The 15,121-nt window shown below is 38.5% G+C and overlaps 1 protein-coding gene and 1 long non-coding RNA gene across 2 annotated transcripts in view; one reads left to right on the top strand and one right to left on the bottom strand.

Moving 5' to 3' along the window:
- Positions 1-3,833, bottom strand: part of LOC123789276 (uncharacterized) — a 57,677-nt gene extending 53,844 nt beyond the window's left edge. Inside the window, exons 1-2 of the long non-coding RNA XR_015724014.1 lie at positions 3,712-3,833; positions 1,091-1,168 (exon numbers count right to left, since the gene is read on the bottom strand). This is a non-coding gene — a long non-coding RNA (uncharacterized LOC123789276). The remainder of the gene's footprint in view (positions 1-1,090; positions 1,169-3,711) is intronic.
- Positions 3,239-15,121, top strand: part of CASD1 (CAS1 domain sialic acid O acetyltransferase 1) — a 49,162-nt gene continuing 37,279 nt past the window's right edge. The window contains 4 exon segments of the mRNA XM_087861072.1: positions 3,239-3,553; positions 3,556-3,823; positions 11,081-11,177; positions 11,746-11,866. Of these exon segments, the coding sequence (XP_087717198.1) occupies positions 3,254-3,553; positions 3,556-3,823; positions 11,081-11,177; positions 11,746-11,866 (786 nt within the window). The 5' untranslated portion in view covers positions 3,239-3,253.

The following is a 15,121-nucleotide window of genomic DNA, read 5'->3' as shown; positions in this document are numbered from 1 at the left end:
TGAGTCTGAAGTACCATGAGATACTCAATAAAGCTATCCCTGAGATATATGAATGAGGTCTGGAGCACATGAGAGAAATCTAAGTTGCATGCACAGATCCAGTGTGATAGTTGAAGCCAACTTGTAATGTAGGTTCCCCAAGAAGAAAAGTAAGCAAACAAGAAAACTCTGAAAAGTACTTACATACAAGGATTTAAAAAAGCAAGAGGATTCTTCTTGGAGATGCATGAGAAAGGAGAGAGACAGAAGGCTGTAGTATCATAGAAGTCAAAAAGAGAAGATTTTAAGAAAGCAAATATTCCAACAATGCTGCTCAGGGAAGAACGATAAAGCTGTGATAAAGACATTGGATTTGGTCATTTACGATGTGGTTGACATTTGAACAAGCGGTTTAAGTAATAGGAATTTTTCAAGGAAGTTTTCAAGTTCTTGAAAATCAATAAGTAGTAAAAAAATAACAGAAAGAGAAAGAAGAAAGAAAGAAAGAAAGAAAGAAAGAAAGAAAGAAAGAAAAAAAAAGAAAGGAGGGGAAGGGAAAGGAAGGGAAGGGAAGGGAATCACAGATGGTTCTTTCAAGAAGTTCGATAGGGAGCAGAGAGATTGTGTAGCGAATTAGGAAAGGTGCTTTAAATAGGAAACTTTTGAGGCTGTATGTAGCACAAAGAGTGAAGAGGGATAAATTGAAGGTAGAAATAAAGAAGGGAAACTTATGAGACCACGTTCTTAGATACGGGTATACCAAGACACAGATAAAAGAGACAGCTTTGGGAAGAGGAAGAAACAATTTTTCAAATCAGAAAAGAAGTATAGTTAATAATACTGTATTGGGTATTTCAAAGCTGCGAGAGAGTAGATCTTAAAAATTTTCATCACAAGAAAAAAATCTTTGTTAATTATGTGTGGTGACTAATGCTAACTAGAGTCATTGTGGTGACCATCTTGTAATACTTTATATATAAATGTCAAATCATTACATTGCACATCTGAGATTATATGTCAATTATGCATATAAATAACAAAAAATTAGATCAATATAAACTAATGAATGGATATAATGAAACAGAAACAGTTTATACCAGAAGATTCTCACCTCGAAATCGTGCTCCTCCTACTGTTCTGGCTGCTCCATTTCATCTCGTTTTCCTGTCCTCTTTATCCCCATGATCTTCTGTGGTAAAATGAGAAATAGATAGTTGGTTAGAAGAAGAGGGATAAATGTGGTAGTTGTTTCTGTTTTTGCTTTAATTTTTAAGTAATGCACGGTTCAAAGTGTTCCTATCAGATGGTTTCTCTTTTTATCAGATTATTAAGGGGTGAGGTAACTTGCAGAGCATTAGTAAACATTCTGGATGGTTCAGGGGTAGGCAAATGAACATGGAGCCATTATCTAGTTTTTAACATCACCAGATTTGAGCTTTGAAAAGTTCAGTCTGGTTAGAAGTATGGCAGAGAAGCAGTAAGATTGGATTTTTGAGCCGGAATTGAGGAAGATGAGTTAAAGAAATAGGAAATTCAGGCAAGAAATCATGCCTTAACCAAGGCAACCGCAAGAGGATAGAGCGGAGGCAGCATATTTGAGAGTTATTTAGAAGGGAGAATGGGAGTGGAGCCAGTGGAGACCCCAAAGTCAACTACTCTTTCTAGATACTTGTCAGAGAAGAAAAGAGAGATGGAGAAGTAAACACACAGAAACAGAGAGTCCATGGATGTATTTCACTAAAAAGAGAAACACTGGTGGAAGGGAAACAGGCAGGAGAGAGGGAGAGTTTAAAGAAGACACAGAGAGAGGATGATTGACATGGGGATGACTGATGGAGTCATCAACACCCCTGGAAAGGGGAATGGGAAGAGATTTAGAGCAGAGGAGAGGGATTATCTTTAAACTAGGGGGAAGGAAGAACGAAGTCCACAAGCTATTTACAATATTTCAGAAAGCCTTCTGGAAATTGCAATTAAATAAAATGTCAAGTTTCTTTACTTTTGGCAGGCATTAAATCAACCCTGCAGGCTAACACTGGTTATCACACGCTGATCAGAAATTCTAATTTGCTGTTGATGACATCATAGAAATTTCTAGGATGTTATTGGCGGACCATATGCTGTTAGCAGAGTTATTTATCTGGTTTTTACAATATCTGATTTAATTCCTCCAGCATGTGATCAGCCTTGGATTAGAAGAGTGACAGCCAAAATTAAGCGACCATTTCCAGGGAGCAGTGCCTAGTGTTTGTACACTTATTTAACTTTATTGCTTATTAGCATTACGTCCATGACAGTGATGTATGTGATTTCATTTAAGTGACAAAATCTTTCAAGATATGGGGTCCACGGATGAAAAAATATTAAAAAGAGTCCTTGGATGAAAAGAATTGGGATGACAAGATCTCGATAGTCCCTTCAAATCTAACATTCTATAATTTTAAGAGGGGCTCATAAACACAAGTTCAGGAGCGGCTAAATGGGGAAGTTGTAAAGAATACTTGAAAACACCCCAACTAACCAGTGACTCACTTTAACCAAGGCAAGTAGATAGGAAAGCAATGTAAATAACCATTCCCATCTGAAGGGCGCACAGGAGAGACCAGAAAAAAAAAAAAAAAAAAGTTGAGTGAGGGATAACAAGCGCTTAATAAAAGCAAAGGCATGCTTGCCTTATCGATAACCACAAAACAGTAACCAACTTTAGAGCAGGAATGATTGTCATGAGCACACTTTTTAATGTTTGGCGCATCCACCTAGCCGACCCTTACGTAACTACAAATGAAGAGTGAGGATCTTTTCCCCCCAACACCTAAGCTAGGCTCATTCTGTACCTTCTACTCTGTACTTCGGTGTACCTTCGCCCACTGGAATTGGGCAAACAGAGGATTTTTTTTTTTTTTAAGTTTCAAAAGAAACGGGCCAAGAAAGTGAGTTTAAGAGTTAAGACTGGTTTTCTTCGTAGTTTGGACGCTAGGGCTATCAGCAGTTTCAACACCTGACAAGCATCTAGGATTGGCCAGATTGACCAGATAGGTTGACCATAAGCCCCGGGGATATTACATCCAGCTGGGCAGGTTCAGGGAGGGGAGAAAGCTCGGAAAGGGTGTGTTGGGGAAGTGGGGTGGGGGGTAGAATAACATGTACTTTTCTTCCGGAACTGTAGTTCTGTTGCCCCAACCTGGGCTCAGGTAGTGGCCAGGAAGACAGGAAAAAGCCCCGGGGCTCGCTTTCGGGCTAGGTTGAACCCCTTGTCCCCTCTACTCACATCCTCATGTCCCTGCCGCTGCCGCCGCCCGCTGGCGCCCATGACCCGGTGACCCCGGAGAGCCGTCTGGGGCCCGTGACCCCGGAGCACTGGGCATCCAGACCCCCCTCGCAGGCGCAGCCGCTATTAAGGCAGGAGGCTAAAGGGGAGGAGGAGGAAGGGGAGGAGACAGGCGTCCAGGGCGCCTGGGGAACCGGCACTGCCGAGCAGGGGTGGCGAGGCTGGGGTAAAGCCGCCGAGGCGGCCGCGGCCGAGGAGGGGCAGGTGGAGGCCCGGGGCGCCGCGGCGGCGGGGTCAGGCTCCCCACCGCGGGAGGCGCGGGTGGCGGCCGCGGGGGCTGGCGGCGGCTCCTCGCCTGGCTGCGGCGGCGGCAGCCCCAGTGCTGCCCCTGTGCGGCGCCCCTTCCCCGCTCCGCCGCGCACTGTTGTCATGGAGGAACCAAGATGGCGGCTCTGGCCTACAACCTGGGCAAGCGGGAGATCAACCACTACTTCAGCGTGAGGAGCGCCAAGGTGCTGGCGCTGGTGGCCGTGCTGCTCCTCGCAGCGTGCCACCTCGCCTCCCGCCGCTACCGAGGTGAGCGGGCCCTCCCCCTGCCTGGGCCGGCCGGGGGAGGAGGCGACGCGGCGGCTGGAGGCCGCCCCCCTCGCCCAACACACGCCCACGCTCACGCGTTCGCCCGCCCGCCAGCCCGCGCGCCGGGCCGGCGGGGGAGGCGGTGCCCCCACGTGCCCCCAGGTGGCCCCGGCTGCGGCCCGGCGCCCCCGGCCGACTGAGCGGACCCCAGTGCGGGCTGCCCCTAGAGAAGGGCCCGTGGTCCTGGGGCCCCTGAGCCGCTCGCGCTGCGGTCGGGGCAGCAGACGCGGGCCTGGCGCTAGTTGCTGCCGGTGTCCGGGCTCCTGTGCGAGCTGGTCGGGGGAGCCGCGCCAGCCCCGGGCCTCGCGAGCACCAGGTCGGACCCGCGGCCCTCGGGGGCCAGCCCGTGGCGCCGAAGGCGGAGGCCGCCCTGGCAGGGGCACCTTTGCTAGGAGTTGGGGTCGTCGATTCTGCGCCCTAGGGGTCAGGTTCTTTAGCCTTTGTTTAATCCGGCCTCTGCCCTGTACTGCAGAGCCGAGCTGTTGTTGGACAGCGGCAAGGGCCGCCCCATTTTCCTCTGCCGCCTGGGCGACAGCTGGCAAAAGATGCCCTTGGCCAAATGGAGGAGGTGTCACCCAGCCTCTGTGATGCAGAAGCGTTTCAAGGGTTCTGGTTGCACACTTTTTACAAAGTAAAGGCATTGGGGCAGATAATTTGAAAAGAAGTTATGGGTTGACAGGAGTCGAAGTGGGCAAGGAAGTTAACATTGGAAGCAGTTTGAAAGGAGGCTTCGATGTGGGTTTTGAAATTGGTGTAAAGGGGAAAAGGAAATATGAACTCCTTATTTCAGAACGAATTATCTTTCAGTAATCAAGGGATATTTACTTGTCCTTGTTGATTGATTTTTTTTTTTAATTTTCTCTGTTAAAATGCCACTAGCAGAGAGGCTGACAAGCTGAGAGAAATTAATAATGATAGGATCTTTTATTTTTGGCTTTTAGTATTATCAAAGCCATTATCTGGACAGCTCTGGGTGACTATGAGATTAATGGGTCAAGATGTAATGTGTAATGGACAGGTGCACATTTAATGCTGTTCCCATTTAACTTTGCACCCACTTTGGCAAAATATCCAGTAAGTGGGGTATTGGAATCCAAGCTTTGTTCTTATCTCAGGAGATCTTTCAAAGTGTGGGACATTTTGAGCAGTTTTGCTGCTTTGTTTTCTCCAGTTCTTGAGGATTAAAAATCTTTAGTACCATCCTGGATGAATAGCTCTGTATAAAAATGTACTGAATCAATTTTAAAATGCATACCCTTTTGGCCTTTCTCTTTCACCCTCCTATAGGTCACAGCCATATGATCTGGTTGGGCTTTGGTTCATCTGCAGTGGCTCTAACACAAGTCAGACACTTTCATATGTAAAATAAAACTAGCAATGTTGATGCATTACTTTGTGGTCGTTTTGAAGAAAATTTCCTAACTGCTATTAATCATTTTATCTTAGTTTGGTATAAGATGACAGTAACCTAACTCGATTTTGTCTATATGAGGGTAGTGAAGATAAATGTTATAACTGTGGTGCTACAGTGCTAAAGGTAAATACATCTGGTCCCCCCCCTTTCTTTTTATATTGTGGTTTTGTCTTTTGATAAGCTTGGATACTAATTATTGTAGTTAGCGTCTATATTTCATTCTTTCAAGGTCTGTCATCTGCCGGGAAAATAGAATGTCAAATGGAACTGTATGAGTCAGTGTAGCAATCTGGGGTTGTTTATAAAGCCTCCTCCAGAAGCTAGTCATCAGCTTCCGTAGGTGCTTCAGTCTTCAGTGTGAGGCAGTACACCTGGTGTGTGTACTTGCCCAGACTGAATGTCAAGAACTTGAGCCAGAGACTGTTTGGGAAAAGTAATGATCCTACCAAGAAGTTTTTGGACATCCTCAGGCTTTGGCAGAGTCAAACTGAGTGAAATGTAATGCTCTTCACACAAAGATAACCCTACACTTGAATCACAGTATCATAAATCTTTAGAATAAGAAAGGACTTTATATTAGATACAGAGGTTTATGCTTTATATTAAAGTCTCCAATGTGTGGGTGTGCGGATGCCTCAAGCAAGGTAGAGTGAATGCAGTTTGAATACACATGTTCAGTATCTCTTGCTTTACAAACTATAGAAAGAAAGAAAGAATTACATAGAAAGTAAAGCTTGGCAAACACTACATGCTAACTTTAAGTACTTATTACATACCAGGTGCTGTTCTACTAAGGGTTTTACATGTTTGAACTCCTTTTGTCTTTACAACCATTCTGTGAGGTAGATAAAATTACCATATTTCATCCTCCATCCCACCCCCACCCCCATTTTTGACATCTCTGTAATCAGGATGAATTTTTAAAATTTTATTGCATGTCAAAGTTTAATTGATAACATTTTTTCCTAGTGTTACATGAAATAATGATGTGTCTTATAATCAGTGGTCTTAGATCCAGTGAATTACGGTATTATTTACATTTTAAAGATGAGGCAGGAGAGGTTAAGTTGCCTAAGGACACACAATTAGTCAGTGATTGAGCTAGGATTTACAACCCAGTTAGTCTGCCTCATGCCATTAGGTTATAGACTGCCTTTCTCAGAGCTTCTTAGACAGTGGTGATGTATAGAATTTGGAGTGATAAAGCATTTTCCAGAGGGACATGGATTAAATCATTTAGGAACACTAATTTAGCCTCACAGTACCAGTCAAGAGTTTTCCTTTTCTTTTTCAAGTAAAATGATTTTCTAAAAGTTGAATGTGTAAAACTTCAAAATCTGACCAGCTTACTTTTTATTACCTATGTTTATCTGTTCCCTTCTTTCTAAACTCCAGGCTCACAGTCTCAAAATGCTTTGCCCTTTTATGTATCTCACAAATCCTTGGTTTTCTCTGCCTGCAGTGACCTCTCTCCTTAAAAGAAAGTACAGATTTTTCTTTCAGGGTCTGATTCAAATGTCACCACCACAGAAACAAGAATTAGGAATTTAGTGTTTCTATAGCAATTAGTATGTACTTCTGTTGTATCATAATAATTTGTATCCATCTTCCCCACGCAAACTGTGAGCTTCCAAGGGTATTTTATTCATCTTTAAATCATCCAAGCTTAACACATAGTAAGAACTCCATAAACAGTAATTGGATAAATAGATTTTCGGAGTCCTTATATCCTTCTGTTTTTCTCCTTTCATTTGATTCTTTTGGTTTTCATTGAATATCATGTTCTAATAGTAGGTTCTGATCTCAACTTTAGAAAATAGAGGGTTTTTTTAAATTAATATTACTTTCACATAAAATAGTAGAATGACATTTTTAAAAATAATCCTATTAACTATATTTTTTCTGAATTTTCTCAGTCTCTAACATTACTAAATCAAAATGTCCATTAATATTGTGATTACAGATTAAAAACATCATTTCAGTGACAAGAGGCCTGTATCTAAAGCCTTAAGGGTAGTTCCAATCTGGATAAATTTTAATTTTTTAATTGATAAAGTAAACTTGTCTCAAATGCCTTAATTTTGTTGAAATCTAATTCCTTTCTGTCACCAGGCATATTAAATGCAAATATTAAATATTACTGAATGTTTAGGAGAAAAGTAGGTTCAAAGCTTCAGAAATTAAGAAAGAAGCAACTCTAGGTCTCTTAGCCTTTTCTCTCTTTGCCAGAAAGATCCTGATCTATATGACACCGCCTGTAATAAAGGCACTCCTAGTTTGTCAAAAGAAAAATGTAGAAGGTGATTTTTCAACACAGACCAAAATGTAACCTTGCTGAATTTTAGGCAAACAAAATATTCTACAAATCATGTTAAAAACTTTATGGTCTGATATTTTCATGACTGATAGTAAGAAACAGCTTTGGTAGGATGATTCAGCCAGTCTAAGGGTACAGTATGCCAGAGGTATTCTATTCAAAGGGAAATATAAGCTTTGGTTTACTTAGCACATTAGATATTTTCTTTAGTTGTTGTATTTTGTTTTTCAGCTTTTTTTTGGACATGTGTGTGTCTTTTTACTTATTTTGTTTGCTTTTAGTGTTTTTCTGTTATAGAAAAATTATACATAAAACCCTGAGACTTTAGATTGACAAACCAAAATGCTTATGATAAAAATAATAGACTGAAGAGGAAGACAGCCATTCATCTAGATAATCTTAGTATTGGAGATAGCTGAAATAGATAGTTCTATCCCTTTAGTTTTGTGTATGTGTGTGTTTGTGTTTTTTTGTTTTTATTGTGTTTCTAGCTTATCTGAGCACTTGGCAACTTGCATCTCACACTGGTTGTTTTAAACTAGCTATCAAAATTATTTGAGACAAATGAAAATAATGAATGGGATTTTTTGTTTTCTTTTGTTTGGGGTTTTTCTGGGTGGAGTTTGAAAGGGAAGTATGTGCCAGCAGATATTTATGTATACTTAGTATACATGATAAAGATGCGGGACTTAAACTTATTTTAACATCTAGGTTACATTTAGTGATCTGGTCCAAAAGTACTTCTCAGGAAAAGAGAACTTGTTTTAGAGTATGGAATTTTGTGGGAGTTTTTTAGATTAGGTTAATTTATTTTCAATCAGATTATAATAGTAGTTATTATCACCACTATTTATATTATTTTTCAGACAAGTATAAGAAAAGTCCCTTGCCTTTTCAGTTGTCTAGCTAGCAGTTCTTTTACTTTTCTAACAATTCTTTATATTAGATTCTCTCTGTTAAAATAGCTGATACAATTTCTAGGTTCTGACAGAACCCCAACCAATATGATACAGAGGCTATCGATTTCAGATACATGGATTACTAAACAAACTTTGCTTCATAAAATATATTAAGAAGAGTCATCGTCAACTTGCATTCATTAGCAAATTAAGTTTCTTTCCTGGAAAGACCAGTAGTTTCCTTTTTTTTTTTTTTTTTTAAGATTTTATTTATTTACTTGTCAGAGAGAGAGAGCACAAGCAGGGAAGCAGCAGGCAGAGGGAGAAGCAGACTCCTCACTGAGCAAGGAGACTGATGCGGGACTCAATCCCAGAACCCTAGGATCATGACCTGAGCTGAAGGCAGACACTTAACCCACTGGGCCACCCAAGCGCCCCGAGACCAGTGTTTTCTAAAATATGGTGTTTATAGTGCCTTTGGTTAGTGGTAACTCCTAATCTGTTTTGCGGGGGTGGGAGGGGAGCTCTAACATGGATTCATCAGTTTAGAGCTGTTGTTTCCCACTACCTAACTACTAAAAATGTGTGAGTTGTAGTATTGAGGAAAAAAAGAACTTCGCATTTTTAAACACATTTTCTGGTGGAGAAAATACTGGTTATTTTAAGATGTTGGTGTTGTACTTCCATCTTCATAAGACCATATTGAAAACCCTATAGATACTTAACAAACAACATAATCCCACGTACTGAAGGTGTAGTGCAAGTTCTATTAGAAAACAAAAGTCAAGTAACAACAAAAGGAAGGGAGAAAGAAGAAAAGGAAGAAAGAGTCCACAGAATTAATACCTAGTTATTTGCAACTTCTTATAAGTTTTTTAGAAAATAGATGTTACTAACTTTTTGCTTGGTTTATAGATGTATTTAAAGAGGTAGAAATGCTATGAATATGGAATTTTTGTTCTAATTATAAACATTTACTAGATTTTTAATAGGATCTTAGTATAGAACCATTATAAAAGAATGAAGCAGAAGGATGTTTTTGGAAAAATAACTTAATTGTGTGTTCTTATAGTCCTTTCTTTACTCCTTGATTATTTATGTAGCTTAATTTTGTTTTTTAGAACTAGAATTAGTTTTTAATAATTGGAAAGAATTAAGAACTGATTATTTATAGTTTCCTTAGAGAGATGTTATTAGAAAAACTTTGAAATACGAAAAAAAAAAAACCCTGCACAGGCTACATATATAATTTTAATATTTTAATAATTGATGTTTTGCTTTCCCTATCCAGTTTTCTACCAGCACAACAATGCAGTATTTTCACTTTTCCTTCCTGTTCTATTTTAGAATTTATGACACTGAAATAACAACACCTTCATTATTTATGCATACCTATCTTGTATTTGTATCACCTTTTATCTGTATGTTGGCCAGATAAATGGATAACCAGTTGGAAAGAGAGATGTGTTCTTCTACTTTAAATATCGCTGGGTGTTCTCTATCCCCACCCTAAATGTTCAGTACCATTTTTGTACCATAGTTTTCCTCTCTCCTGACCTTACCTATTTGTGACTGTTGATAAAGAACTAGAGATTAATTTAAATAATATGTATATTTTAGTGTACCCCCATGGTTTTTCTAAATATATCATTTTTCCCTTATCCATTTGACATATGTGGACTTTTTAAATGCCTCCAACTCCCTTTTAAACTCCTTGAGTCATGTAAGTTAATGTCTAATAAAATGGCCAAAGGAAATAGGGTGACTATCTGTCCTATTTATACAGGACTGAGGGGTTTCCCAGGTGTGGAACTTTCTATATGAAACCGTGACAGCCTCAACCAAACTGGGAGGAGTTGGCTGATGATTGGAAAGGAAGGCAAGAACATCAAGAGAAGTAGAGGGGCTGAATATTAATAACTGTGAAATCTACATTTGTTATTGATACCGATGTAGCAAACATAGTTTTAAGTATTATCTTTGTAAATTATAACAGGATGAAATTTTAGTAAACTTAATAGGAAGTTCTTGAATAAATGTTTTTCTCTGTTTGCACATTTACAGGATAGGGATAGCATACTACCTCACAGGGAAGTTGTGAAAAATCAGGGAGTAGGTTTATAAAGTACCTTCATTACTGTATTTCCAGTTGTGTGAATGCACTATACATTATAATAGTTGAATAAGAAGTCATTTCCAAAGTCTTCTCTTTTGTTTCTTAAACTTTTCTTTCTCAACTAAGAGTGGTAAACAGATATAAGAGCTAGTTTGAGTTTGAGATGATGTCCCTAGAAAAAAGATTGAAGCAGAAGGAACTGCCAAAACAGTGAATATAGCATTTAAGAATTAAGAATCTCTTCTACAGTGAAGCATCTGTCATTAGTGGCTCTTATCCTCTTGAATATTAATGTATTGATATTTACTGTGCTTCTCATGGATGAGTAATATCCACCTAGAAGGTATAGTGAAACATAGAAAACTGTACTTTCTCATCTCAAGGAGCTTACATGCGGTCAGATAATCAATGTATAAAAATGTAACTATTGTTTACAACACTGTTGTTACAGGCAATGATTCATGTGAATACCTTCTCTCAAGTGGCAGATTTCTTGGAGAGAAAGTTTGGCAACCTCACAGTTGCATGATGCATAAATACAAAATCAGGTAAGGTTTCTTCATTTTGTTGTTGTTGTTGTTTTCTAGGATGGATCTTAATATCTAGGGAAGAGAGGTTGGTGAAGCAAAGAAAATACTATATGGTATTTCTCTATATGATGGTAGAGAATTGCTGAAGAGTTGGGGGTGGGAGTGGGGGGTGAGCCCAAATGAAGATTCCTGCCAAAAGCATTGGGGGGGAAAGCAATTGTCCAAGCTTCTTTATCTCAGGGGAGAGAGAACCAGGCCCAAGACAATAAGTAGCCCGTGAGTGAAGGACTCCAGCTTTAGGACTTGAATAGCTACCTCATGGAGTTATTCTGAGAAAATGGATATAAAGCACTTAATATACTTAGAGTATCTCTTAAACACTTAATGAGGGTTGTAATTATTGATCATTGTAGAGTTAGTTGATCATCCATGTGCTGGTTGGTTAAACAAACCTGGCCACCTATTTCTAAAGCAACATAACTGTGTGTATGATAATCCTGTACTACTTTCGTCACAAACAATGTGCTTTGAAATGCTAACATGCTGGTTTTATTTATTGTAATTAATGTTTCTTTGTTGATTTCAGTGAAGCAAAGAACTGCCTTGTAGATAAACATATTGCATTTATTGGAGATTCCAGAATTCGGCAGTTGTTTTATTCTTTTGTAAAAATAATCAATCCCCAATTCAAAGAAGAAGGAAATAAGGTAAAATTTATCTATTCTCATCATTAGGGTATTGTTTTAGAAGTTAACCACCTGGATAGTTACAGGAGGAATATGCCTCTCCACATTAACAAAGAGAACTATAAAAGTTTTACTTTGGTTTTGGGAAAGGTGATGGGAAAAAGGGATGATAGCCATAATGGGGAACATAATGGAGAACACAAGAAAAAGAATTGGTGGGTAAGGTATTAGTAAACCTTATATTACTATAAACTTCTAGTTTTCGGAAATAGAAAGTTCTTTTGGTAGAAAAACTTTTTAGAATTCCGTAGAAAGAAAACTAAGAGGGGCGCCTGGCTGGGTCAGTCGTTAAGCGTCTGCCTTCGGCTCAGGGCATGGTCCCAGGCTTCCGCTGGAAGCCTGCTTCTTCCTCTCCCACTCCTCCTGCTTGTGTTCTCTCTCTCTCGCTGGCTGTCTCTATCTCTATCAAATGAATAAGTAAAATCTTTAAAAAATAAAAAGAAAAAGAAAACTAAGAGCAAATATCCCTTATTCTTCTTTTCATATTTTGCCATATTTCTTTTCAGTCTCTTAAGAAAGTGATAATAACCTTGTAATCTTTTAGCATGTACAATTTTATGTCTTGCTTCTTTTCCCACCACTTACCATAATTCACCGTATTTTTATATAATCAATGTAAGTATCTTCATAATGGCAACATGTTACTGAGTGGATATATGTAATTTTATATAATTCTTTCTTTTTGCAGTTTTCTATTTTTTCTTAATTTTACAATTTAAAAAAGGACATTCTTGATTACATCTTTGTGTGAAAACTCTGCTTTTTAGATTATTTCTGTAGAATTGAATCTCTATAATGCAAATATTAGGTTAAAGAATACAAACACTTTAAAAACTACTCATTATATTGCTAAACTATTTTAATGTATACTGCTATTAGCAATGTCCATCACGACCTAATTTTCTGCAGCTTTGCTGGCACTGGGCAATTATGCTGTATACTTAAAACAACAATGCAACAAATTCCTGCTCTTTTTATAGAAAATTTCTGATTTTAAAAATACATTTGTCTTTGAAAACTAACAAGAATGGATTTCTCTCTCTACGTATATTTAATTAATTTGTTGATTAATATTTTGTGGATTATCTCATCATATCTTTCTTTTTATACATTTTTAAATGATCTAAAATTCTAATCCCTGTCTTCAACTGCAGATGATTAGGAGTGGGTGATAGCAAGGAGAGAAAAGTAAAATACAAGAAAGTTTAGAATTGTAGCGGGAATAGCTCATGATTTTATGATGAAAATCTGCTTGTTCTTCTCAGCTTGCCCTATGGTAAGGAGTTGAAAAATGAGGGACTTCAAGCTAAGTATCTAGTTACATAGTCACTACATCCGTGGGAACTATTCCTTGTGAGGAGTCCATCGGCTATTAGAGATTTTGTCCACTAGGAAAGGCTAGTATAGATTTAAAATTTGAATAATGGAAAATGATAAAGTCCACTTTTCATTTATTTTGGTATCTGTAAATGTATTTTTCACTTGTATTTATATACACAAAATTATACAGAAGAGTTGGAACTGTTAAATGACAAGAGATTGTCACAGTTAAAATACTTTGAGTGAACTTATAAAAAGTAGAGAGATTTCTGACTTCAAAGAAACAGTTTTAATATATCTAGGCTTAGAATAGTGTGAATTTCTGAAAATTAGAATAATGGATTTGGCAGCAGTTAGTTGAAAAAAACTGTAGTGATTTAGTGTACAGCCAAAAGTAGGTACAATATGGTACATTGTTTCTGAGCCCTGGTTATAACACTAGGTTTCCAGTCTTTATTTTCTAGATGTGCCCAGTTAACCCACAATTACCAAACAAGATACATTTAAATTTATGTGCATTTTAAAAAAAAACAAAGACAGTTTGTCATAGTCTAAGAGAGACAGTTGCTGAGAAACTAGTTCAAACTGCTAGTGGAACATTTGCCAAAATGTATTTTACTTAGTTCCCTTGTCTGAACACCTGGAAGACACAGATTGTGTATTATCATTATTATTTTTTATTTATTTTATTTTATTTTATTTTTTTTAAAGATTTTATTTATTTATTCGGCAGAGATAGAGACAGCCAGTGAGAGAGGGAACACAAGCAGGGGGAGTGGGAGAGGAAGAAGCAGGCTCATAGCAGAAGAGCCTGATGTGGGGCTCGATCCCAGAACGCCGGGATCACGCCCTGAGCCGAAGGCAGACGCTTAACCGCTGTGCCACCCAGGCGCCCCTATCATTATTATTTTTTAAATACATTTCTTGTGCCTCACACAGCCTGTCATATTGTAGAAGCTGATTATTATTATCTTAGACTTAGTATGAGTTTGCGGAGAATAAGAGTATTGAAGATAATTCTTTATTTGAATTTTTTTCTTCTCCATGTTGAAGGAAAAAAAAAATCTTAAAGAAGCTGTAGAGCAGGACTCTTCTCAAATTCCATTTTGGGGAAGACTAGTTCTGCAAGAAGCACTGGTCAAATAAGTTTGGGCAGAGCTGGATATCGTATCCCCCTTTTAGATGGCTTTAATTTAGGCTGGGATACTAAAAACTTGAGAAGTCTTGCAGAAAAAAACAAACAAACAAACAAAAACAAAAACCAACCAAGCAACAACAAAAAAACCCATTTGTGTTGCTTTCAGCCAGAGGGCAAACTAGATACTCTGAGGGCCCCTTCAACCTCAAACCAGCTAGATCCTAAATTAAAAAATATATACTTGTTGATGTATTTCTGGACTTTGAGGAAATGGGAGACACTCCCCAGAAAAGCAACAAACCATGAGTCAAAACCAGAGATGGGAACAATAATAGCAGGCACTCAGTAGAGGTCCAGGCTGGCCTGCAGACAGATGCCAATAGCCACAATACTCTGTATTTAGAAGACAAAGCTTTGGGCTAGCAGATTTCTCAATGGTAATATTGGAAGCCAGAGGACACTAGAATAATAGCCTTAAACTTCTGACAGAAAGGAAATTTCAATCTAGAATTGTGTACCTAGCATACAAATGTCTATTCTTGAAATTTAGAACATTCAGATAAAAGCAGTAAGGGTCTACTGCTGGATAGATTTATAGTAAAGGATTTTCTAAAGGGTAAATATCAGAAAGAAGGGAAGTAATTCAGAAAAAAAAATGATCTGAAATATAAGAAGAAATGGTCAAAGAAAACCCTAAAGATGTATGTAAATCTAGACCAAGTGTCTATATAAAATGATAATGTCTTTTTACACTTTAT

The sequence above is a fragment of the Ursus americanus genome, chromosome 3 (genome assembly GCF_024610735.1).
Source record: "Ursus americanus isolate L20-20 chromosome 3, mUrsAme1.1.p, whole genome shotgun sequence".
Lineage (NCBI taxonomy): Eukaryota > Metazoa > Chordata > Mammalia > Carnivora > Ursidae > Ursus > Ursus americanus.
The sequence above is the reverse complement of the archived record's forward strand: the minus strand, read 5'-3'. Positions and strand labels throughout refer to the sequence as shown.